The following is a 26,158-nucleotide window of genomic DNA, read 5'->3' as shown; positions in this document are numbered from 1 at the left end:
CCAGACCAATTTTTTCAAAATGTCCCTAACTTAAACTCTTCGATAGTTCCCACGGTGGCTGACAAGGCCCTTTGAGGTCTCATCCCGGCCTGCCCCTCAGCCTCATCGGCCACTAGCAATTCCTCCAGTGCACACACCCAGCCAAGTTCCCCACCCTTTGTCAAATCCTCCACACCTCAGTGCTCACTTCGAATAGCACCTCCTCCAGGAAGCCCTCCTGGCCCCCCAGGCTAGATCAGATCCCCCATTATGGCAGCTCTCCTCATTTTGGTCACAGTTGTAATTGTATTTTTTATCATGCATGATTATTGGATTAACACCCGTCTCTCACATTGGACTGAGAGCACTCAGAGGGCAGGGAGTGTGTATGTGTGAGACCATGGTCTTTCCAGAGTCATCTTGGTTTAACTCAGCTTCCAACCACGAGCGATTTACAGTGATGAAGTCCTCCAGGAAGGAGGGTATGTGTGGAGAATTTCACCTCGTCTTAAAATTAGGAAGTTGTGGACTATCTTGGTTTGCAAAACTGGTTAAGGGGAAAATTAACCTCAATTTTAGCACAAATGACTTTAGTTAGATCGAAAGAAAAACTTCCAGAACTTGAAAATGGCCAATAAGCAGAAATGTTTGCCTGAGCCATGGAAATGATTCCACCTAATGGTGGAATCCTTAGCAGATGCAAGCTACCAAAGGAGATATTTTTAGGCCGGGGTCCTTCCCTGGGCCCAAGTTAAACGAGATAATTCATATAAAGTGCTCGTCATGGCTCCTAACATATGGTAAGCACTCAATAAATGTTAGCTGCTATATTATTATTATCATTATTATTTTATTACAGATGCCTGTCCTCCCACATAAATGATCTCCTTATGAGAGCAGTGGTGCGATCTCGGCTCACTGCAGCCTCTGCCTCCTGGGTTCAAGCGATTTTCCCATCTCAGCCTCCCAAGTATCTGGGACTGCAGGCGTGCACCACCACACCTGGCTAATTTTTGTATTTTTAGTAGAGACGGGGTTTCACTGTGTTGGCCAGGCTGGTCACGAACTCCTGACCTCGGATGATCCGCCCACCTTGGCTTCCCAAAGCGCTGGGATTACAGGTGTGCACTGTGCCCAGCATTTGATTTTTTTTTTTTTATTCCCTTGCCCACATCCTGCTCGCTTGCTAGGAATAGGAGTTTTACGAGTCACAAATTCATGTTAACAAGTTTCCACCCTAGGAACCACTGTCACTCACATAGCCTAATCCATGGCACTTTACAGTTTCCAAAGCGTTTTCGTATATGCCTTCAACAACAGCTAACTGAGGAAAAGGGAGAGTCAAGGAGGTGGCAGAGCAGGAACCAGGACTCAGCTCCTGGGACGCTAAGTGCTGGCCCCACTGTGTCCTCACAGTCCCCACCTGGCAGTCAGCACAGCTGACTCTTAGAGTCTGAATCTTCACAAGGCCAACATGGCCACCCAGGCAGGTTCACGAAGCCCTCCCCCCACCAAGCCCCTGGAAGCTGACAGCACTTTCTTACCCTCAACCTTGGACCATTATTATTTGATCACAGATGCCTGTCCTCTGATGTAAATGATCTCCCTATGAGATTCTGGGATTCCACCAGCCTGTAGACTGCACTATTTGGCTTAGACAGTGTTTTTCAAAAGATCTAATTAGGTCCCAACAGTTAAGACTCAGGAGACATTCCACCAAAATCGGGATTTTTAGAAGTCATGGGAATATGGGGCCTAGGTCCCTGCCTGGCTCAGCTGTTCCCTGTAGACACAGGGTCTGGGTTTCCCGGGCCCCCGCAGGAGCTCTTTCACTCGTTCACGTCATGTCACTGGTATGCATATGTGAACAGACATGGGATCCACACCGGCCAGGCGCGGTGCCTCATGCCTGTAATCCCAACACTTTGGGATGCTGAGGCAGGAGGATCACCTGAGGTCAGTAGTTCGAGACCAGCCTGGTCAACATGGTGAAACCCTGTCTCTACTAAAAATACAAAAAAAAAAAAAAAAAAAAAAAAAAAAATTAGCTAGGCATGGTGGCCTGTTCCTATATTCCCAGCTACTGGGGAAGCTGAAGTTGGAGAATTTCTCGAACTCAGGAGGCGGAGGTTGCAATGAGCCGAGATCTCGCCACTGCACTCCAGCCTGGGTGACAACAGTGAAACTCCATCTCAAAAAAAAAAAAAAAAAAAAATCTGTGTATGGGTTCACACACACATTGGCCTGGGCGTATGTCTGTGTGTGTGATAATCATTCAACAAATATTTATTGGGTACCTACTACACCATGCCAGGCTCTGTGCTAGACTCTGGAAATGCAACAATGAGTCAGGCAGGCTCAGTCCCAGCACCCCTCATCTCTAGGGGAGACAGTCATGAAGCAAAAACTCACACAAGCGGATAATGACAACCAGAAATACAGCCAGCAGGGAAATGGGAGGGGCGCCAGCTGGGTCACAAGTTCAAGGGACACTTCCCCCGAGCTGAGCTCTGTGGGAAGAGAGAGAGGAACAGCTTTGCAGGCAGGCGGACCAGCCTGTGCAAAGGCCTGGAGGTGGGAAGGAGTGGGAAGGTGGAAAGGCTGCCAGGGTCGGGAGGGGAAGGGGAGTGAGGTCAGGCAAGAGGAGGTGAGGCTGGAGGGTGGGCAGAGCAATCGTGCAGAGTTCTGAAGGCCATGGAGAAAAGTTTGGGCCACCTCCTCAGACTGCAGGAATCCAGGGAGTACCTGTGTATTAGGAATGGTTTTTCTTGTGGTGCTGTCTGCACGAGGAGCTTGGCCCATGCCTGTTTGTGCATTTCCTAACCAGACCCTCGGAGCCCCAGCTGGTGCAGGAATTGCAGGGGCTGGGGGTGGGGGGCTGGGGGTAATTGCACATTCACGCTGAGCACATTTATTTTATTTAACTAATTAGCATTGTCGCATTTCCCTCATGTGGGACCCAGCAGCCTGGAATTCTAATCCTCTAAACCAATTAGATTATTCTCTCCTTTGCCAGAGCTGCTCCTTAAACCCCAGGCAAAATTATAGGAGAAAGGGTTGTGATGAACGGGGTATTAACATGCACACAGATCTACTTGCCTGGGCTTAACGGATGGGTATTTGGGCCAGAAACGGGGTGTTCGATATGGATGCGCCCTTGGCAGAGGGTGGGGGGTGGACCCACAGCCACCCTGAGCTGGATAAAAATGGCTTGAATTTTAAGACCCCAACTGTGCCCTGGGCCAGACGGCACAAATGATGCTTTGAAGATCCTTGCTCTCTTGCCCACCCCCTCCCGCCTGAAGGGGCTGCAGAAGCCTCCTCCCTGGCCTCTCTGCCTCCATGATGCCATCTCTGATGCCCGACATGGCACCCCAATGACTCCCTGTGCCCATTCTCCACATGGTGACCTCGGTTTGGGGGTGCGGCTCCTCTGCTCATCCCTGTCAAATTGGCCTTGGGATCCTGAGCTCCCCTACAAGTCCTTGAAAAGTTGTGGAAGAATCAAGCAAAAAAGGGTGAATTTAGAAAGGTTCCCCGCCATGCGCATGCGAGGACACACAAACACACAAGCATGCATGCACACACGCACATTCATACCCCCACGGGCACCTGCCTTTTCTGAGTGTGTTGCTGGTAGATTTCTAGCCTCCTGCCAGGCTAGCCTCACGCCCCTGCCAAGCTGACCTCACGCCCCATGCACAAACCTTGCCTCGTTGCATGGCCACATGTGTCCCCAGGCGGGTCCCCTCCACTCCATGTTCTCTCCCCAGTTCACCTCCTGTCTCCTGTCTGCCTCTCCCAGGACTGGCTTTGGGTGACCCCTCCTTCACAAAAGCCGTCACTCCCTGAACTCCCCTGGGCCCCAGCTGCACTGGCCTGCAGCACAGCCCGGTGACAAAGAGCTTGAGCCCTGAAGCCAGGTAGCTCAGCAACACCAGTCACCCTTGGCGTGACCTCTGGCAAGTCCTTGACCTCCTGAGCCTCAGCTGCCCCACCTGCAAAATGGGTGAATGCTTGGCCCTTCTTATAGAGTGTGGCTATTAACAAATGAGTCAATAAATAAGAAGGCCTGGCCAGTCCTGAAATCCTTTGTCTAGGGTGCCCCCACCCCATTCCTGGGGCCAGATCACCAAGTGACCCCGAGATGGCGTAACACTCAGTCATGATAGGCCAAAAAAAGCTGGCTCAGGCTCATTAGACCTCATTGGTTCCCCAAATAAAAAATGCTGCTGAGACAAGCACGAAGGCACCAGGATGCACACAGCCTTGGCCCTGACAGGAGAAAATGCATCTTCTCTCCCCTGTCATTTTTTGTGCCCATCATTGAATGAACTTGAAAAATCTCCGGCTTTTAAAAAAGAGAGCAAGGCCATTTTTTTCCCTTCTCTTTTTCTTCTCTTCCATCTTCTTGCCCAAGCTCCCTGCTGAACTGGACCCCAATTTTTTTTTTAAGTCACAGCTGTGCCCTCCATTAGAGCCCTTTCGAGAAGTCATTATCAAAACTCACACTTATTTTGGTTGCCTCCTTCCCTGCGTCTTCCTGCTGAGATGCTTTTAGCTGTTGGGAGCGGGGAGGGGCGGAGAGAGCAGAGACAAGGTGTTAGCACAGGGTGGGGGTGGGGTGGCAGTGTGGGGAGACACATTATAGGGATACGGACAACCGCTAAGATTCTCACGACAGCAGATGAGGCTCGGGGGCCATGGAGTCTGGAGTTGGGGTCCCTTTCTGTATCCACTCAGGGGAGGAGGGGAGGTCAGAGCAAAAGAAGATAATGGAGGTATGTAGAAAACTGACCACATTTGTGCATTTAGATACACAAGGGTGCTTTGGTATATGTTGGAGGGAGTGTGAACAGGCAGAAATCTAAGCATTGGCTTGGTACGTTGCTAGGAGTGTGTTTGTACCCTTGAGTCACTCTATCTGAGAGTGTGTTTGTACCTTCAGGTGTGTCACCCATGTGAACGTCTGTGCAGATGCTGTGGGAACCCTGCCCACATTCCCCACTTTTGCAAACTGACCCTGGAAGCTTCCAACCGCAGATACCTGCAACGATTTGCCTAAGGGCTTTTTCTGGCCACCGAAGTCCTCTAAGCCTGCATGTGGCAGGGCTGGAAGTGTCGGGGAGCTGACACCCCCAGGAGCAAGACAAAGTATGATATGCCCTTGGGCACATGTGAGACACTCTTTCATGAACATGGGGAGTGTATGAGCATGCCAATGCGTGTTTGTGAATGTGTGCAGATATATGTGTTCATATATGAATGGGTGGGCAGAACTCTATGTGTTTGCGTGTTCATTAGTGTATACATACGTGTAAGGATGCAAATGATTCAGATGGAGTTCCTCCAAGAGCTGACCTTGAGACAAAGGTCAAGTAGTTTATTTGGGAGGTGATCCCAGGAAACACAAGTAGGGGAGAAGGTGAGTGAAACCAAAAAGGGAAGAAAGTTAATAATGGGGGGTATGTTGTTGGTTAGTTACCACAGTAGGCAACTGGAGCTTCATCCCACTGGGCACTTGGGGAAACAGTGAAGAATATGCTTTGGTTGTCCCAGCTAAGGGCGAGGGAGCTGAGGCATTCATCGTCCAACTTCGCGGGTCATTGGTGGGGGCTGCTCCTGCCTATTGAGTCCCCTGCTCCTCCTGCTTGCCTTGCTGGCCAGCAGGCTCTTGTGTCCAGAGAAGACCCTGAAGCAGAGCCAGAGGAGCTGGCAGTTGGCTGGTCCCAGGGCATGCTGCACACCGGGCATGGGGCAGAGCCCCCACAGCATCTGCTCTACAGGTGTGTACATACGAGCATGCATGTGTAGAGGGGTGAGCACATGTGCAGCCAAGGGTGTGCTGGGAGCCTGGTGCACGTATGCGTGTGTGCCTGTGAATGAACTCAGCATTTGCAGAGCTCTTTATAAAAAGGCTGCCCATGTGGCCTGGAGAAGTGGTGGGAAGTGAGTCTCAAGACCCACCTTGCTCCATAACCTGAAGCCAGCTTGTCCCTCTGGCCTCAGTTTCCTCACCTGTACCCCGAAGGGAGGCCCTCTGTGCCCTGGAAGGCCCTTCTTGCTGTGGCCATTTCAAGTGCTCAGCCTAGCTCTGCCTCCTGCCCGTTCCCCCAAATAAGCCTCCATGATCACCTAAAACCCCCACCCCAGGAGGAAGAAGGGAGGGAGAGAGCTGTGTGGTGTGGAGAACAGCGCTGGAGCCCATATCCCTCAGAGGAGAAGAGGGGCAGAGAAATACCCCTACCCCAGGGACCAGGACTTCCCCAGCCCAGCTTGGGCATCTCTCCAGGGGCATTACCTGGTTCGAGGCCCACGCCTGCTTGTCGGTCCAGTCCCGGTGGCTCCGTACATACCACCACTGGATCTCCAGCGAGTAGGAGGGGGAGCCACTGCCGCGGAAGGAGCAGGCCATCTCCACGTCCTCGCCCGTCCGTGCTGTCATGTCATGGGGTGTCTCTGTGAACAGGGCTGTGCAAGAAACAGGGGGAAGAATGGCGGGGCTCAGGAAACCACGGGGCTAGTGGGTGAGGGAGGTGGAGAATGTAGGAACAGCTGGCCCTGCACCGTGGGGGATGGGTGGAGGGGGTGGGGTGACCTGCAAGCCCGCTGGTGGGAGTGGTCTGGCTTCAGCTGGGCACCCAAGAAGCTCAGCAAGGCAGGCCAAGGGTGTGTGCAGCAGCCAACATGAGATGGGGATGAGGGAGTAGGTGTTGGCCCTGGAGCCACACCAGCAGCCGGGCGCTGTGGGAGAACATGCCAGGGATCAGAGAAGGCCTGGGCTGGATGTGGACAGCAAGAAGGCCAGGGAGGAGCTGCTGCTTCCATCAGCTCTTCCAGGCTCTTCCAGTAACCCAGCTCAGTTCCCCTCCTGAGTTACTCCAGCATCCATGTACAGCGGCCAGCGCCATCTTTGCAAAACCAAATCAGATGTGGCCTCTCCCCTGCTTAGAACCCTCCCCTGGGACCCCAGGTATGGGGATCGGCACCCATTCCCCTGGCTTCCTCCCTGTCCTGTGGACATGCCTCCCTTTCTGGCCTCACTCTTGCTCTGGCTGTTCTCCTTCCGGAATGCCCTTCCCTCCACCCCTCTTTGCCCAGCTGGCTCCTTCAGATCTGGCAAAGCTCAGCTGAAATGTCACCCCCCGAAAGGTCCTCCTTGAGGATCCCGAGAAGGTCCCCCACCTCCTGCCCTGCCCTGTTGCCTGCGGCAGCTCCGGGAGGACAGGGACACAGAGCTCCTGCCGCTGGCAGTTGCTGGCGCAGAGTAGCTGCTCGGTGGATGGAATGGGTACAGAATTCTCCACCATCTCAGGGCACCCAGGGTGAGGTGGGAGCCACTCCTGCCTCCTGCCCCATGCAGAGCCCAGCTCTCCACCACAGCCCAGGGCATACGGTTCCCCTGGCCCAGCAGGAGCCCTGCCCCATCCGTCATCCTCCATCCCACCAGGTAAATGAGAAAACATCCCCACTTCATGTGGCCCAGCGCCCCTCCCCACCATATGTTCTGTCTCCCATCTCCCCAAACAAATATTGTCCTGAGATGTAATTAGAATTCTTTCCTCTTCTCAGGAGAGATTATCGCCCTGGAAAGACGCCTGGCAACGTGCAGGTCACCCAGGAACATTGTGGCTGTCAATCCCCTGGCCCCCACCCTGTCCCTCCTGGCTGCTGCAACCTAACAGGGTCCCCTGGCCCAGAGGGGCAGATTCCCAGCCCCGGGAGTCCTCACCACCCCAGCTCAGCTTAGGGAAGGAGGAAGAGGGAGTCCTGGGCTAGGAGGTGAAATCCTAGATTCAGGCCCCTGCTCTGGGGCCACCTCTCTCATCCCCCTGTCCCCAGGATACTGAAGGTGATGCGAATTGACAAACGACTCCATCTGGAAACTTCTGCCATTTCTCCTCTGCTCATGGGGTTTCCATGTGCAGCCCTACATGAACAGTGGGTTTCTGGGCTGAGAGCAAGTTTGAGATGTCCCTAATCCTCAAGGTCAAGGGTTTAGAAAGCCGCTCATGGAGGCTCCCCGCTTGCTGAGGCTTGGAAGTCCCAGCCGCTGTTCTGTAAACAAGGCCTGGTTAGTTAATAGGAATAAATGTCTGAGTTCCTGAACATTTGCGAGGGATGGCGTGGGGCACCATCACACATAGCCCACTTCAAAGCTGTGACCCTTCTTATCCCCACTAAGTAAGAGGCAATGCAGGCGCCTGGAAGGAAGATCCCTCCCCCACATCACCGTGAGGGCCACTCCCTCCTTCCAGGGGATCAACCCAGAAACTAGTCACCCTGGGCTCCCTCCCTCCACTCTCCCTTCCCACATTCAGTCTTCAAGGAACCCTGTGGGTCCTGCCTCCCGACACCTCCAGAATCTGGCCCCTTCTCCCCACCTCCACTGCCTTCCTGGGGCCAAGCTGCCATCCTCTCTCACCTGCAACAGTGGGGAACCCTCACTGGCCTCCCGCTTCCACTCTTCCTCCCCAACAAGCTATTTTCACACAGCAGCCAGACGTACCTTGACAAAACATAAATCATCCCTGCCCCTGCTCTACTCACCACTCTCCCAGGGCGTCCTCCTACCCACAGTAACAGCCACAGTCCTCACTGCCTCTGCTTCCCAAAGTGCTGGGATTATAGGTATGAGCCACCATGCCCAGCTAAAAGGATTGCTCGTGCCCAGGAGGTCAAGGCTGCAGCAAGCCTTGAACCCACCACTGCACTCCAGATGGCTGACGGGGCCTTCCATGGGAGGCCATTCCCTCCGGTGTTGGCCTCTGCCTGACTCCCTGCTCCTACTCCTGCCACAGTGGCCTCCTTTCAGCTCATTCCTCGGGCATCCCAGTTGAGATTCCACCTCAAGACCTTTGCACCTGCTGATTCCTCTGCCTGGAACACCCTTTCCTCAGACTCCCCTGGAACAGCCTTCCCTCACATGGCTCCCTCCCTCCCCTGCCACAGGACCCTGCTCAAAGTCTGCTTCCTTAGGGAGGCCTGCCCTGACCACCTCATTCAAACCCAGCACTTCAAACCACCCTTCCCTCCAACGCCATCATCAGCACTGGCCAACAGGACTTTCTGCCATGAGGAGGGTGTCCTGTACCTGAGCTAGTACAGTAGCTAGCAGTCACCCGTGTCTGCTGAGCACTTGAAATGTGACTGAGGACCTGAATTTTAAATTTTATTTAATTTTAATTCATGTAAACATAAATGTTAATAGCCACTTGCAGGTAATGGCTACTGTATTGGACAGCACAGCTAATATGCCTATTTTATGTATGTTTATTGTCAGCCTTCCCTCCCAGCTCCTGCGGCAGTGCCTGGCACATAGCAGGTGCTCAATAAATACATTTTATTTTTGAGACAGGGTCTCGCTCTGTTGTCTAGGCTGGAGTGCAGTGGTGCATTCAAGGCTTGCGGCAGCCTTGACATCCGGGGCACAAGCAATCCTCTCACCTCAGCCCCCCGAGTAGCTGGAACTACAGGCACGAGCCGCCATGCCCAACTAGTTTTTCAAATTTTTTGTAGAGACATGGTCTTGCTTTTTGCCCAGGCTGGATTTGAACTCCTGGGCTCAAGCAATCTCCCCACCTTGGCCTCCCAAAATGCTGAGATTACAGGTAAGGTATAAGCCACCACGCCCAGCCAATAAGTGCTTTTTGAATGATGAATAAACAGCCTTGGCTGGGCAGTGGTGGAGCAGGGTCCAGAGCTGGGGGACCCTGCCCTGAGAGTCCTGGGCAGGTCTCGCCCTTGGAGTCTTCCCTGACACCCACTTGCCACCTCGAGCGGAATATAAGGAGATAGTGAGGAGCCTGCATGGGAAGAGCGCAAGAGGTGATTCTAGTGGGTTGCTGGTCCCTCCCCCAGGATGGCGGATTCTGCCTTGATTCACATCCCTCCTGCCCAGCACCAGGGCACCAGGGCACTAGGGGCCTTTGCAAACATGAGGAGAGGGGTGAGGACCCTGGTTGGATCTGGTATGACCACCAGTGTGACCCTGGCTGGTCAAAAGACAGTGGAGGGACATGGCTGTGGCCTCTCCAGGTGCCATTGCCTGAGCCACGGAAATCAGAGAGTGCCTCCACTTCCCCACTTCCAGTGGGGAAATGGCTCCAGAGCTATCAGGGAACTTGCTCAATGCAGAACACAGAGCAAGAAAGGCTGAAGCCAGCCCTTGGACCCAGCCAGTGTGACTCAGCCACTGCATGCCTCCTCCCAGACACGGGTGAGGTGGGAACCATGTGTGGTGGGTGGGGGCACGGGAGACAATGTGCGTGGGTCTCATGAGTGGGAGGAGAACAGAGAGGGCCGCCCTTGGGTGGAGGCTCCGCTGGGGTCTCCTCGGAAAGGGCCAGGCCTCCAATTCATCCCCACTCAGTCTCCACCTGCCCACGGCCCCCCCGCCCCTGCCAACCGACAGAAAACTCTGACTCTGGCCCACTAGCTCTTCCTACTCATGCAGAAGGCAAGGCTCAGAGAGGGCAGGGGCTAGTATAAGGTAACTCAGCAGCCCGGGTTCAGCCAGGAGAGACCCTCTTATCCCCAAACAGACACCTCCTGGGCCCTGGCATGGCATGGCAGCCTGGGGTAGGCAGGAGCACAGGGGAGGACCCCGCCACATGGCCGCTTCTCTACCGGGACCCCAGAAGTGGCCATCTAGGGCCTCGCTGTCCAACAGAAACAGAATGCAAGCCACACTGCAAGGCGCGCATGGAATATTCCATCTCCTGGGAGCCACATGAAAGGAAAGTTAAAAAAAAAAAACAAGTGAAATTAATTAATTTTAATAATGTATTTTATTAAAGCCAAGAGATCAAAAAAATTATTTGAACATGTAATGAAAATTATTAATGAGGCCGGGCACGGTGGCTCATGCCTGTAATCCCAGCATTTTGGGGGACCGAGGCGGGCAGATCACCTAAGGTCAGGAGTTCGAGACCAGCCTGGCCAACATGGCAAAACCTCATCTCTACTAAAAATACAAAAATTAGCTGGGTGTGGTGGCATGTGCCTGTAGTCCCAGCTACTTGGGAGGCTAAGGCAGGAGAGCCACTTGAACCCGAGAGGAGGAGGCTGCAGTGAGCCGAGATTGTGTCACTGCGCTCCAGCCTGGGCAACAGCAAGACTCCGTCTTGGAAAAAAAATTACTAGTGAGACATGTTCCACTCTTTTTTGTGTTAAGTCATGGAAAACTGGAGTGCATTTTACATGTTCATGGCACCTTTCAGTCCTGCCATTCACAGGGCTCAGTGGCCACATGTGTTTGACGTCTTAGCAGGTGGTGAGCTCTGCCAGCTTCAGGTCCCCCCATCACATGTCCGCATGGCTCAGACCAGGCAGCCAAGGCCCAGTGCCAGGGAGTAACCCTTCCACGGCCACATAGTAGAGTCTGGATTTGAAACCAGCCCTCTGTGACGCCCAAGTCCATGCTCTTCCCAGAGTGTCCAAATGCCTTGTGCTGGTAGAGCTATAGGTTAGTGCAAAAGTAATTGCAGTTTTGCCATGAAAAGTAATGGCCAAAACCGCAATTACTTTTGCGCCAACCTAAATATTTCTCTTTTTTCTTTCTTTTTTTAGACGGAGTCTTGCTCTTTCACCAGGCTAGAGTGCTGGCATGATCTCAGCTCACTGCAACCTCTGCCTCCCGGGTTCAAGCGATTCTCCTGCCTCAGCCTCCCAAGTAGCTGGGATTACAGTGCTGGGATTACAGGTGTGAGCCACCGTGCCTGGCCCTAAATATTTCTTAAAAAGGCTCAGTCCCACAGCAGGGCACAGTGACAGATGCCTGCAATCCCAGCACTTTGGGAGGCAGAGGCAGGAGGATCACTTGAGGTCAGGAGTTCAAGACCAGCCTGACCAACATGGTGAAACCTCGTCTCTACTAAAAATACAAAAATTAGCCAGGTGTGGTGGCAGGCACCTGTAATCTCAGCTACTTGTTAGGCTGAGGCAGGAGAATTGCTTGAATCTGGGAGGCGGAGGTTGCAGTGAGCTGAGATTGCGCCACTGCACTCCAGCCTGGGCAACAAGAGCGAAACTCCATCTCAAAAAACAAACAAAAAAAGGGCTCAATCTCAAATGGCCAACCTTGCAGAGTCCTGTGGGGCAGGGTAGGGAGTCTGTTTCATTCTGAGTGCAAAGGCCTGGGCAGGCACAGCAGAGGCATTTCACCCAGCTGGAGGCAATCGGGAAAGGCTTCCTGGAGGAGGTGTTGCCCTCGCCTTAGCCCCAGTAGGCTAGGTAGTAGAGCCTGGAGCAGGGAGGGGCTTCAGGTAGGAGGACAGGGGGAGAAGCAGGTTCAAGGCCTCATGGGAGCCAAGCGAGTTAGCTGTGGGTGTGGCCACCAGCTCTCCCACTCCATAGAGGGGCTGTGGTCCCAGGGCTTCTCTGATCCCCAGAGCTGGCCAGGAGCTGCCTATGGGTGGTGGGTTAGGGGAGGCACCCTCAGGGACCTTTTGACTCTGACCTCGGTAGTGAAGGAGGCAGTGTGTCCACAGGACAAGTGGGAAACTCAAGGCTCTGGGCATCTGACGACAAATCTGGGCCTCCCTGTTCACAGTCAGCAGCACCAAGGCCTGTCCCGACCTCCACCCCAAGCTGCCCCGGAGGGAGAAGCCCGCTGTGGACGTAGGTAAGTGCCGGGAGCATTGGAGTGGGAGCCAAGGATGGAGGACGGAGCCTGTTTCTGCCGACAGACTTGCTGTGTGACCTCCAGAGACTCTCTCCCCTCTCTGAGCCTCTGCTCCTCTGTACAGTTCGGGTTGGTCCTGATGGTCCTGAGAGCCCCACCAGCTCAGATCATCAGAAGGAGAAAGTGATAGATGTCCTAAGGGCAGAGCCTTGGGCATTGGGAAGGGAAAGGGTCACTTCCACATGGGAGAGGAGGGGCCTTGAAGGATGGGTGGATATTGACAAGCAGAGGCAGGCCTGAAAATGTCAGGAAGCAGGAACCCTGTGAGCAAAGGTAGGGAGGCAGGAAAGAAAGCTTTGTTTAAAAAAACAAAATCCATTTCCTTTCTTGAGCATCTATTGTGTGCCCAACACCATGCAGACATTGTCTCTAACACTCTCGCCCACTCCCACTTGACAGATGAGGAAATTGAGGCTCAGAAAAGTAAAATGACTTGCCCAAGATTCACACAGAGATGGATTTTAAACATTGGTCTGACTGGCAGTTGTGACCAAGATCCACGGGTCTGCCAGCCCCTACCAGGATTTGGTCTGAGTTATCAGGTAAAATGCAGCTGCTAGGCTCCACACTTCCGCATCCCACTTGCACACCTCCAGAGATGGGGAGCTCAGTTCCTCTCACCCCCACTGAAAGCAGGCAGCTCAATCAGCAACAGGGTCTTCCTCCCTCTCCTAACTCTGAGTGAGGATACTGCACCAGCACCAGAAACCGGAGAATACACAGATTGATGTGTATTTTGATGCTGCTGCTGCTGCTGCTGATTATGATGATGTACTGATAATCTCTAAGAAATAAAGACTATTTGTTTTGTGCCAGGCACCGTGCCTAGCTCTTTGTTTTGTTTATTTATTTATTATTTTGTTTTTTTTTTTTTTTTTTTTGAGATGGAGTCTCACTCTTGTTACCCAGGCTGGAGTGCAGTGGTGCCATCTCGGCTCACTGCAACCTCTGCTTCCCAGGTTCAAGCGATTCTCCTGCCTCAGCCTCTCGAGTAGCTGGGATTACAGGCACACATCACCACACCCAGCTAATTATTGTATTTTTAGTAGAGATGGAGTTTCACCATGTTGGCCAGGCTGGTCTCAAACTCCTGACCTCAGGTGATCCGCCCACCCCGGCCTCCCAAAGTGCTGGGATTTCAGGCATGAGCCATCGCGCCTGGCCATGTTTATTTATTTTTTGAGACAGGGTCTCACTCTGTCAACCAGGCTGGAGTGCAGTGGCATGAACATGGCAGTGAGCTGAACATAGCTCATCGCAGCCATGGACTCCTGGGCTCAAGTGATCCTCCTGCTTCTGCCTCCCAAGTAGCTGGGAGTACAGGTGCATGCCACTACAACAAGCTAATTTTTAAAATTTTTGTAGAGACAGGGTCTCGCTATGTTGCCCAGGCTTGTTTCAAACTCCTGGGCTCAAGCAATCCTTCTGCCTCAGCCTCCCAAAGCACTGGAATTACAGGCGTGAGCCACCACACCCAGGTGCAAGCTCTTTACATACATTTTCTCGTGTTCCCACCATGATGCTATGGAGTGGGTGTGATCATTATTATCCCCATTTTCAGATAGGGAGGCTGAAGCTCAGAGAGGGTCAGTGACTTGCCCAAGGCCACAGACTGAGTAAATGGTGAAACTGAACCCAGTTCTAGAGGGCTCTAAGTGGAAGCCTGTAACCCGGCCCCCTACCCATACTCTTTCCCTCCAGCTACCCAGACCCTAATCCCCATGTGAGCATCACTGCTGAGTCTGGGACATAGAATCCATCTCTCCTCTTTGACTTACCCTGCCCCTGAGCCCCCCTGCCTGCTCAGGTAACTCCTTGCAGCCAGTCCCCAGGGAGGCTGGTATAGTTATAGATTTTTGAGAAGGATGCAATTGTCTTCTCCAGCCTCAGGGCCTGAGCTGGGCTGGGCTCGCTGGGAAGACAATTAAAACTGGTGTCCACAAATTAGGATTCTGCAGGAGAAGGAGAATGGGACTTGATTGAATGCAACATCTTCTTTCTTTCTGCTTTTAATTGGGGGTGCGACGTATTAATTAACCCCAGGCCTGATTATCGGTGCATCAGCTGCAGGAAATGGCTCTGTGGCTCTGGCCGGAGTCACTGGGTTTGGCTTCTGGGAAAGGCAGGAGATGACCTGGAGGACCTGGCCTGCCGTTTGAGACCAGGGCCCTGACCTCCTTAACCTCCCAGGCCCTGGTTCAGCATGAACCGCTTAGAGCTTTGCCTTCAGGCCTGGGTTCAAACTCTGTTTCCCCCACTCCCTAGCTGTGTGACCTGGGCAAACCACTTTGCTTCTCAGAGCCTCAGTTCCTTTATCTGGAAAAAGGGGAGAATGAGAGGGCTGATGAGAGGATGACACAAGACAACATGTGCCTCATGCCTCACCGCACATAGTAGGTGCTCAATAAACAGCACTCCTTTCTCTCACCTCCTAGCTCAAACACCCTATAATCTCCAGAAAGATGGCTAAAGTTGCTTCCTTGTCGCCTCATCAGATTATGCACTGGGCGCACCTGTGTCTTACTCACGCGTGGGCCCTGCAGCCCCTCACCCACCGGTCCCCTAGCTCTTCTCTGTGCTCATTTCCTCTGGTGCTCCCATGGCCCCTGGGAGCCAGTGGGACTCAGGCAAGCCACAGGGGCTCATCCAGCACAGGCAGCCCCCAGCTCCCTCCATCTCTGAGCCCAGATTCCCCATCCCAGATCCCCTGGTCCAGCCCTGAATCTCCTGTCTCCCTCTGCGCAGCCCTCCCTGCCCTTTCAACCTTCAAATCTCTGGTGGGAGGCTGCCTCCTCCAGGATGCCTGCAGAGATTGGTCCTCAGCACACCCATCAGAGTGAAAGCAGGACTCCCCTTGGGGACTGGTGGCAGGGGCAGCTCTATTCAGGAAAACCAAGGCAGAGCTGAGGCTAGAGGGAGGCACAGTGAGAACCAACGTGGCCCCACTGACCCCTTGGTCACCCCTCAGCCCGGCCCCACCTCTCACTAGATCACACTGTGATGCTCCCTACTCAGAAACCTCCAGTGATGAATGGAGTAACAAAATCTAGTCCATCTGTGCAATGGAGTAGTATTCAGACTTAAAAAGGAGGGAAATTCTGACACACGCCGCAAATAGATGAACCTTGAGGACATTATGCTGAGTGAAACAGGCCAGTCACAGAAAGACAAATATGGTGTGATTCAAACTCACAGAGACAGAAAGCAGAATGGGGGTTGCCAGGGGCTGGGGGCAGGGGGCAGGGGAAGGGAGTTGCTATTGAACAGGCACAGTTTCTGTTTCGGATGATGAACAATTTCTGGACTGGATGGTGGTGATGGCTGCACAGCAGCCTGAATGTTCTTGATGCGGCTGAACCATATACTTACAAATGGGGAAAATGGGAAACTTTCTGTTATGTATATTTTACCAGAATTTTATTAAAGCCTCTACTGGCTTCCCTGGGCTCACTGCAGCAGTGGATTTACAATAAAAATCTCCCAGAGTGGGAGGATCGCTGGGGCCCAGGAGTTCAAGGCTGCAGTGAGCTATGATCGCGCCACTGCACTCCAGCCCGGGCGACAGAGCAAGACTCCGTCTCAAAAAAAAAAAAAAAAAAAAAAAAAAAAGAAAAGAAAGAGAGAGAGAGAAAGAAAACAAAAATCCCCTGGACTTGTTCCCAGAATATCCCTCCCTGCATCTTCAACTCCATCAAACCTCGGCTCCAATGTCACCTCCTCAGTGAGGCCCTCCCTTCTCCCCCACCCTCTCTCAGTTCCCTTTTCTCTACCTCATATTTCTCCTTACCACTCATCACTCCCCTATTATATGTTTGCTCATTTTATTTCTGTGTATCATCTGTACTCCAACTAGAATTGAAGATGGAGATTCTAGTTAAAGGCAGGAGATTCTAGTCTGTTCACTGCCATGTCCCGGCAGCTAGAGCAACACCATGCACATAGTAGATGCTCAGGGAACACTCTGCTGTAGCAGCTCTGGTGGCAGGCAGGGGAAGGATCCCATTTTCCCTACTCCGGGCTGCCTGGAGCCTTCAGGAAGCTCCCGTACTTGGGCCTCATTGGGAAACTACCAGCCCTCAGGGTCAAGATCAGGCTCCCAGGCTTGGCATCCAAAGTCTGCAGGCTCTGGTTCTGCCCAGACCCCAACTGCAGCCCCTCCCAGCCACTTACATGTGTCCCCCTAAGGACACAGCCTGCACACTGTCCCTGGAATCCTGACTCACAGGTAGTCCTCTGCCTAAAGGTGCCCTCCCTCCTCAGGCTAGGGTGGAAGCCCTGCTTGGTGCCCCCAGAGGTCCCCGAGGCTGCCTCTCCCTACCCTGGAGTGTGTTATATGACAGATGTTATATGACAGGTGTCTGGGTCTCCTGCAAGCTGGGAATTCTCCCAGGTCAGGGACCCTGCATTGCCCAGCCCAGATCAGGCACACAGGAGGTGGCTAGGCATGTGCTAAACACATGAGTGAATGAATGAATCAATCAATCAATCAAGTGAGAAAGGAAGGTCAGACAAAAGCCCAGAGGATTGAAGTTCTAAGGAAAAAACCAAGAGGCATAGAAATCATTCATTCGTTCATCCAGTTCATTCATTCACTCAACATTTATTGGGTACCTACTATGTGCCAGATTGGAGTTTCTTGGGGGGACTGTGCCCACAGGAGCAGGATAGGGACAGACATGTGGACACTATGGACATGCACAAGCAGGGAGGTCCTAAGTGAGGCTTGGCAGGCCGGCCCCCTCTCCACTGTCCCTCTCCTCCTGGCCCTTGTGGCCACTGGCTGCCCAAGGCCAGCCTGGCCCACCTGGCCCAGCTGAGGGGCCACCCAGCCAGACTGACAGGCAGGCTGGAGGCTCCCCTGAGATGGCCCATAAAGTCATCTTGTGAAACGCAACCAAGAATGAAACAGGGCAATAAATAAAGGCTGACAGTGCCAGGAGGGGGTGGCTGCTTCGCCAGTAGCTCCCCAACCCTTGTTGGCTACGGGCCAGCCCAGCAGCCCCGTGACATCATCTTTCTGATTGGAGCCCACGATGCAACAGGAAGGTGATGTGCCTGATCCCATATGATGCTCACAGTGATCCTGCTGGGCAGGGATCATTGTCCCTTTATTACAGGCAGGGAAACTGAGGCTCAGGGACATGTGTCACAAGGTCACACTGCAAGTCAGGAGCAGGAGCTGGGATTCAAACCCAGACTTTGGGACTCTAGAATTCAAACACTTCCCTGTTTCTGCTGGCTCTGTTGTTGCAGTGATGAAGACAGAATAAGGGGCATCCACAGCCTCTGCAGCCACTGCCCACTTCCATACCTGGCCCTTCTCCAGCAGCGTGAGAAAACCAAAGCTCAGAGAACCTGGGGGCCATTGGAGCCAGTCTCCTGCCCCGGGGTTGAAGGAAGGAAGCCCCTCCTCTATGCCAGACACTGTACACAGGACCCCTTTCATCCTCTCAGACTTGATGAGATGGTACTATTATCAGCCCCATTTCACAGAGGAAGTGCCAAGGCTCAGAGAGGGAGAGTTGGTGCCTGAGATCACACAACATCAAGGGACAAGTTAGAGTTCAGCCTGACTTCAAGCTGGCTGCAAAATTTCCCCCACTGAAGCCTAAATCTTATCTAAGCCCCATCCTTTTCAGCTAGAAAAAGTGTGATTCTCTGGGGCCATTTCCAGGAAGCCTGCTCTATGCCCAGCTCAGCTGGGTGGCAAGGCCATAAGGGTGTGTGTGCTCCAGGTTCAGGAAGGCCTGTGGCCACCTTGCCTCCCAGCTGGGAAGCAGAGTAAGAGCTCTCCCGGGGAAAGGGCTGGAGAGGGAGGATTTAATGAGGTCCCAGCCCAACCGCCTGTAAATCTCAGCTGGCTTCTAAAATCAGGAGACATAAAACCCCCATAAGAGGAAAACCCAGATAAACAGGATGGAAAAGCCCTCCAGAAACAGAGAAGCCTGGCTGTGTCCAGGGCCCTCTCCTCCCCAGGGAGGCACCCGAGGGTTCTCTTTGTTTCTTTCTGGGCAGCCCTTGGCCCCTGACTGGTGCCTGCGGCAGGAGGAATGGAGGTGTGAGTTCATGAAGGTTGCTTCACCTTGGCACAGGCAAACAAACGCAGATGGGCTTTCTTCCTAAGAAGCCAAGAAGAAGGCATTTTGTAAGAAAGCTTAGGGAACTGCAGCATGCCTTGGTGGGAGGTGTCTGCCTCAGCGTGCAGTAGGAGCTTAAGTCCTCCCTCAAAAGAAATGGAAAAGATCAGCTCTGATGGACCCCCTACCCTAAGCCAGGCCCTGTGCCAGGCTTCCCAGGATGCCACAGATCAGGCCCCTGCCCTCAGGGAGCCTGCAGTCCCCAGGAGAGACACACATGCCAGAGACTGCTATAGGAACAATGGCTGGGATTGAACCTGGACTGCCATGTACAGTTGTTCAGAATGTGCACTGTTCATATGGCCATGAATCATAGTGCTGCCCAGGGTTATGCAGGGCAAACTGCATGTTGGAGCTATGGAAGGAGGCGCAGGTTCTAGAAGATCCTAGGAGAAAGATAGGCTCGTGTCTGCCTGGAGAGTCAGGGAAGGTTACCAGGAGAAGGGGACATGCTTGGACCTGAAGGCTGACTGAGGTTTGCACAGTCAGGGGGAGCTCAGAACAGAAAAGGGCATACCAGAGAGGGGTCTCCCCAGCCCAGCCTTTTAGCTGCCATCACCATTTCCACAGGGTCCCTGTACCACATGCACCATTATTTACTTAATATTTAGTTTCAAAGCATCTTTCCCCTTTTACTTAAATAAATTCAGGTTAAAAGAAGACTTTTATTACCGCCGTAAATGAAAAATCAGCATCACTTGCCATAAATAGAGGGTAACTGTAAAAATAAACGCTATGAAAACCAAACAGCATTCGTAAATTCTAGCCAAAGAAGCTTGCCTGCTGAAGGCTATGAGCCTCAATCTCCGTTTTTTTCTCATTAACAAGGGAGAGTGGCGAGGGTTAGGTGTTAAAGTCGGAGAGGCACCAGCAGAGACTTTCTTCTTAATCACAAGGGGCTTGGGACGCAGGTCCTGCTCAAGTGTGGACACCAGCGGGCACCCAGCACCAGCCCTGGCTTCCGATGGCCATGGCCCAGTCTCACAACCCATCACTAGTTCCCACCTCCAAGCCTTGCTCCTGCTGGGCCACATACCTGGAAAGCTTCCCTGCCACTTCTCTATCCCAATCTTGCCGATTCTTCCAGTGTGGCTCTCCGGACAGCATCCTTGCCCGTAGTGGGAACTAACACCCACTTAAGGAATGAAAATACCTGAATTGCATACTTGGAGAATGAATGAACAAAGAGATGAATGGATGACCCCTTTATGGTCTGTGCTGCTCAAACCAGGAAAGCAACTTCCTGAGGCATTGACTTCACTCCAGAAACACGGGACAAGAACGTTATTTCTGTATTAAAACAAACATGAGTATATTATGGGATAGAATATAGAAGTCATAAATTTTGAATGAAATAGGAGACATCAAAGAAATGTTGCCCCTGGTGAGAGCTGTTTACTCTCCTGCGTGGGCCGCACGCCGTCAACGGCCTCTTGTCCCATCCAGTCCAAAGCCTCCTTCTCTGCAACCCCAGGCTCCACAGAGCTCAGACTGTGCTCTACCCACAGGAAGTGCTGGTGTGGTGGCTAACAGGGGAAGGGGCCAGGGGGACGGTCGGGCACTAGGGCGAGGGGGAGCCCAGGATTTATGGTGAGGATGCAAGCCACAGCTCTCCCTGACGTGCTGGGTGGCATTGTGCAAGCTGCTTCACTACTCTGAGCTCGGGTTTCCCACTGTGTCATTGATTACAGGCTTATTTTGAGGATTAAATGCACAAATGCAAGTGAAGAGCCTGTTTCGGTGTGTAGCACCCAGAAGGTCCACAACAACCGCTGTTCCCTGGTGGAACCCACTCCTTGCTGAGCCTTAGACACAAGCACATTCACCCAGGTGGGTCCTTGCCTGTCTCTGGCCGATGGAGGAGGGGCCGCCCTGCCTAGTAAAAATTTAAATAGCTAACATTTTTTTTTCTTTTTTTCTTTCTTTTTTGAGACAGAGTCTCACACCGTCGCCCAGGTTGGAGTGCAGTGGCATGATCTTTGCTCACTGCAACCTCCGCCTCCCAGGTTCAAGCAATTCTCCTTGCCTCAGCCTCCCAAGAAGCTGGGATTACAGGCGGCCTCCACGACACCTGACTAATTTTTTTGTATTTTTAGTAGAGACAAGCTTTCACTACGTTAGCCAGGCTGGTCTTGAACTCCTGACCTCGTGATCCGCCCGTCTTGGCCTCCCGAAGTGCTGGGATTACAGGTGTGAGCCACCGCACCTGGCCAGAATTAACCACTTTAAAGTGGACAATTGAGTCGCATTTAGTGCATTCACAATGTGATGCAACTAGTCCCAAAATGCTGTCTTCCCCCCAGAAGGAAACTCCTCACTCCCCACTCTCCCCTAACCCCTGGCAACCTCAAATCTGCATTCTCACATTTGCCTATTCCGGATATTTCATATCATCTGCATCATATAATATGTGGTCTTTTGTGACTGGCTTCCTTCATTTAGCATAGAGTTTTTGAGGTTCATCTACCATTGTCGCACATATCAGTAATTCATTACTTTCCATAGAGGTGTTTCTTTAATACAATAAAATATCCTACCTAATCCCCAAAACAACCTGGGAAGTGGCCACTATCATTGTCCTCTTCTTACAGATGGGGAAACTGAGGCACGGAGTGGGTGGGGACTTGCCCAGGTCCCCTGCCAGACACCCTGACATAGCTGGGCAGGAAGTGCTGGAGCCGGCAAGCTGGAAGCAGGGCGCCTCCCAAGGCCACCAGCACATATTGAGGTAGACAGCAGTAGAATTACAAATCTAGGGAGATTTAAGGAGAACTAAAATATTCTGGCACTTGCAGGATTGTGGGAGTTGAGCAGGTTTCCCCAGTGGAATTCCCGCCTCCTCTTCCCACATGTCTGGGCCACAAGGAGTGAGAGCAGGTGGGAGGGAGAAAGGCAAGCGCGGGAGTGTTCAGGGAGCCAGAGATAGGGCAGGGGCGGGGGCGGGGAGCCAGGAGCCGGGAGCAGGCACACAGGCGTCCCGACGTCTCTACCGATACCATTTATTTTCATTCTCCCCAGTACATCCTGCAAAGCTAGTGGGGTGAGCCCATTGCACGGATGCATAACGAGGCTCAGAGAGGTTGGAGCGGGGCAGGATTTGAGCCTCAGTGTCAGACCCCAAAGCCGAGGCGCATAGCCATCCCTTGCTGCCAGGAGGGGCTAAGAGGGAAGAAGTGGGGGAAGCAAAGGAGGCTGCATCAACCACAGGGATGGAGTTGCTCCAGCACGCCAGAAAGGAGCAGCCTCAGAGCCACTGAAGAGAAAGAAGAGTGAGGGCTGTAGGGGGCGCTGAGGGTGGAGGCAGGAGGGCCAGGGACATGAAGGACGGGGCAAAAGGGGAGGCAGAGACCAACGGACAGGGACAGATGGAGGCAGGCACTTGGGATGTTCCAGAACAGAGGTTCTGAGGGTGCCCAGTGGGTAGGGTGGTGGTGGCCCCACCCTGACCAGAACCTGGCCTCGGTCAAACCTGACTCCCCACCCAGGACCTAGTACATGCCCCAGCCCCAGCCCCTGCCACCCCTGCCCAATCGTGTCTGCGAAATTCAAGGAAGCAGCAGTAAATATGTGGGCTCTGGAGTCAGGCTGACCTGGATTTCAACCCCAACTGCACCTCCTCAAGGTAGGTGAATCTCTGAGCTTCTAGCCCGGTTTCCTCATCTGTAAAATGGGCACTGTTAGCGGTGCTACAGTGAGATCACGCAGGCACACAGTGGGCTCCCGGACAGGATCACGCTGCTCTCCTGTCACCTCCCCACGTAGTCTGGCTCTAGCTCCTCCTTCTTCAAGGCTCCGGGCCCCTTGGACTTATTAAACCCTAGGGCTATTCTAGAACCAGAGAATTCATGGCTGAAGGGGTTGGGCCCCACCCCAGGACCTTGGCTCTTGGTGTTCCCAGAGCCTGGGAGGGAATTTCACAGGCCAAGAGCACAGAGCAAGAAGGCAGCAGCGCGGGTGGGGCCCGGGGCTTCCCACACTAGCTGGAGGGTGTCTGAGGGCCACGCAGAGAGGAGCTGGTGGATCTGGGCCCTGTCCCAGGGGACCTCAGCCGCTGTCCGCCCGCCCCTCCCTCTCCTCCGCTGCCTGCCGGGAGGCCATTAGCGAAGCTTTGTTTTGAGCACTATTTCCACTACCCTGCGCTCTGGCCGCCGGGCCTCCATTAGGGACCCTTTCCCGGACCGATGACAGGCGGCAAACAGCTCCCCAGCGAGCAGGCCCTAATTGCCGCCGCCTTCAACGCCGGAAATGATTTTTTTAAAACCTCACAAAGCAAAACAGACACCCCGCCGTCAGCTCTCTGCCTTCCCCACCTCGGGCCCCAGCAAGGGGGCTCTGAGGAAGGAGGGGTCAGTCAAGACCCCACCCCCATCCCAAGAGACACCCTTAAAATGCCGGGCTGGGGGAAAATAGGGTTGGGCTCTGCACCCTTGCTTTGAACTAGGTGTGGGGCCCCAGATCACCACGCCTCTCTAAGCCTCAGTTTTCCCCTCTGCAAGGTGGGCGTGTTGAATGGGAGCCCGATGCCTGCTGCGGGCCGTGCGATGCGGCTCTGACAGGTCATGTGCTTCTGGCTTCTCTAAGGGGTCCGTGGAGCACAGGGGAGCCAGGAGCCGGGAGACAGGAAGAGAGCACGAGGGGCAGAGGGAACAGCCAGGGAGAGAAAAGGTCTGGAAGGAACTTGGTGTGTGCAAGGACTAGAAAGGAGGCCAGTGTACACACACACACAATACACACGCATACACACAATACACACACATACACACAATACACACACACAAAATACACACATACACACAATACACACACATACACATACACACAATACACACATATACACACATACATATACACACATATACAGACATACCCACAGACATGCACACACGTACATACACATACGCACACATACGCACACACACCCACTCCCCCCACATATACACACCACATACACACACATACACACCCAAATACTCCCCCCCACACACGTACACACACCCACACCCCTACACACATATATACACACATACACAGATACACCCACATACACATAAACACACATACACATATACTTACATACACACATATATACACACACTCCCCCCACACATACATACACACACCCACACATACACCCACACACACATATAAACACCCCACACACACATGCACACATACACCCATACCCCATACACACATACACACAGATGCACACACCCACACACCCACACATACACACACAGACACCACACATACACAGATATACACACACATAGACATATACATGCACACCACACAATATACACACACATACATGCACACACCACACATACACACATATGCACACACACCACACACATACACACACGCACACACACATGCGTGCGCGCGCACACACACACAATTCCCTCTTTTTCTGAGCCCACGTTCCCACCCTCCCTGCATACCGGCCAGCCCCAGCATCCCATGAACCACAAACTCAGCAAGGCTCACACCAAACTCAGCGCCTTCCCGGAAGCAGACTCTCCTGTCCGTGCACACCCCCATCCAGCCCCAAGTCCTGCTTCGGCTCCCCATCTCCACTCACCACGGCCAACCCACTCCGACGCCAACCTGGCCGTGCGCCCTCCCCACTCAGAAGGCTTCCAGGGCTGCCCCCTTCTCCAGGGGATAAGACCAAACTCCAGAGCCGATTCTTGGAGGTTCCAGCTGCAGCCTGCTTTCTAAATACATGCACGTGGTTCCCCACATGAGGCCTCTGCCAGACCCAGGCAGCCAGGCGCAGCTCCACTCTGGCCTCTGGAGTCCCCTCTCAGCCCCAGCAGTCCCTGGATACAGGCCCAGAAGGAACCTGCCTCCCCCAGGAAGTCTCCCCTGACTGCTCTAGGACACACTGACCTCCCTCTAGAGACCTCCCTCTCTTGGCCCACCTGCCTATGCACTGTTCCCTGGGATCCTGAAGAGTCCCCCATTATATCTTCCTGACCCCAACTCTCTGAGTATGCTTACCAAGGACTTAGGAAAAGTGAATGAAGTTTGTTCCCACCCAGCTCGCATGAGAGGGCTGCAGGGAGAGAGAAAGGACTCCAGGATCCAAGCCTGTCCCTGCCACAGACTTGTCCCATGTCCCAAGGCCAGCCCTGACTGCTCTCTGGGCCTCAGTTTCCTCACCCGTGAAACGAAGGCTACTTCTGCCTGGGGCCAGAGACAGGCTTTGGGGGCCTCAAAAAACCCTTTGAAGCTTATGGGCAAAACTCTGTGGCATTTTTTTTGAGGAAACAATCCATAGTTTCCATAAGCTTCTCAAGAGAAGTGTGACTTCCAAAAAAATTAGTAACCACCAGTGTAGACAAGCGTCAGTGTCCCCTCCAGCTTCGCCATTTGGTCACTCACTCATTCATTCACCTGACATTTACTGAGTGCCTGCTCTGTGTGGGTGTCACCATGATATACGGAATATATGTATGTGTAATCCTGAGATGTCATCGAAGAGAGCTGTGTGCATACCCGAGAGAAAGGAAGGAACGGGGGGGGGGGGGGGCGGTGAGAAGAGAGGGGAAGATGGATCCAACAGACACAAAGGAACAAAGAAAGAGGAAAGAGATCGAAAGACAGAGGAAAAGAGATAGAGAAAGATCAGAGAGACCCAGAGAGAAAGGGGGAGAGAGAAAGAGAGAGACCCAGAGAGCAGTAGGGCAGGGAGAGAGAGAGATCCAGAGAGTAAGGGGCCGGTGGAGGGCACTTCCCAGGTACAGGTGGGCACTGCTGCCCTGCTCACTGGTAGCTTGCTGGAGAAAGGCCCCCTCTCCCGGCTCTGACTCCTGCTCTAACCTTCCAGATGCTCCCATAGCCTCACCTCCAAGGGCACCAGTGTGCAGGTGGCAGGGAAGGCTGGTATTGAGGCAAACAGGCACAGGGCAGAGGGCACCAGCCCAGCCCTGACCTGCCCCCAGGCTCCCTCTCAGCCTGCACTGCCCCTTCAACCACACACAGTCACCCCCCAGACACAGCCCCCCCCCACACAGTCAGACAGAAACACCGCTCCATCCACCAGAACCCCCAGGCAGGAACACACAGGGTCCCACACATGCCCCCAGGGCCCCACTGCTTCCCACTAACAGTGCTGGACTCAGACGCAGAGCCTAGACTTTTGGAGCCATGTGCTTGTAGCCAGAACAGGGCATTCTCAGCATTTTGGCATCACTGACCCCTGTGAGAATCTGACCAAGCCAGGAGCGCTGCTCCAGAACAAAGCACCTGCCCACACACACAGCTTGGCAGCCAGGAGCAGACAGATGCGCAGGCTACGAACTCTGGCTCTGTCGTCCCACAAGCTGGGCTCAAGCCCGGCTTTGCTGTT

At 53.3% G+C, this 26,158-nt stretch overlaps 1 protein-coding gene across 1 annotated transcript in view; it reads right to left on the bottom strand.

The window, feature by feature from the left end:
• VSTM2L (V-set and transmembrane domain containing 2 like) overlaps window positions 1-26,158 on the bottom strand; it is a 41,606-nt gene that overhangs the window by 6,346 nt on the left and 9,102 nt on the right. Inside the window, exons 2-3 of the mRNA XM_031005051.3 lie at window positions 6,281-6,450; window positions 4,490-4,540 (exon numbers count right to left, since the gene is read on the bottom strand). Coding sequence (XP_030860911.1) covers window positions 4,490-4,540; window positions 6,281-6,450 — 221 coding nt within the window. The remainder of the gene's footprint in view (window positions 1-4,489; window positions 4,541-6,280; window positions 6,451-26,158) is intronic.

This window comes from Gorilla gorilla, chromosome 21 (assembly GCF_029281585.2).
Source record: "Gorilla gorilla gorilla isolate KB3781 chromosome 21, NHGRI_mGorGor1-v2.1_pri, whole genome shotgun sequence".
NCBI lineage: Eukaryota > Metazoa > Chordata > Mammalia > Primates > Hominidae > Gorilla > Gorilla gorilla.
This window is presented reverse-complemented; position numbering and strand designations above follow the sequence as displayed.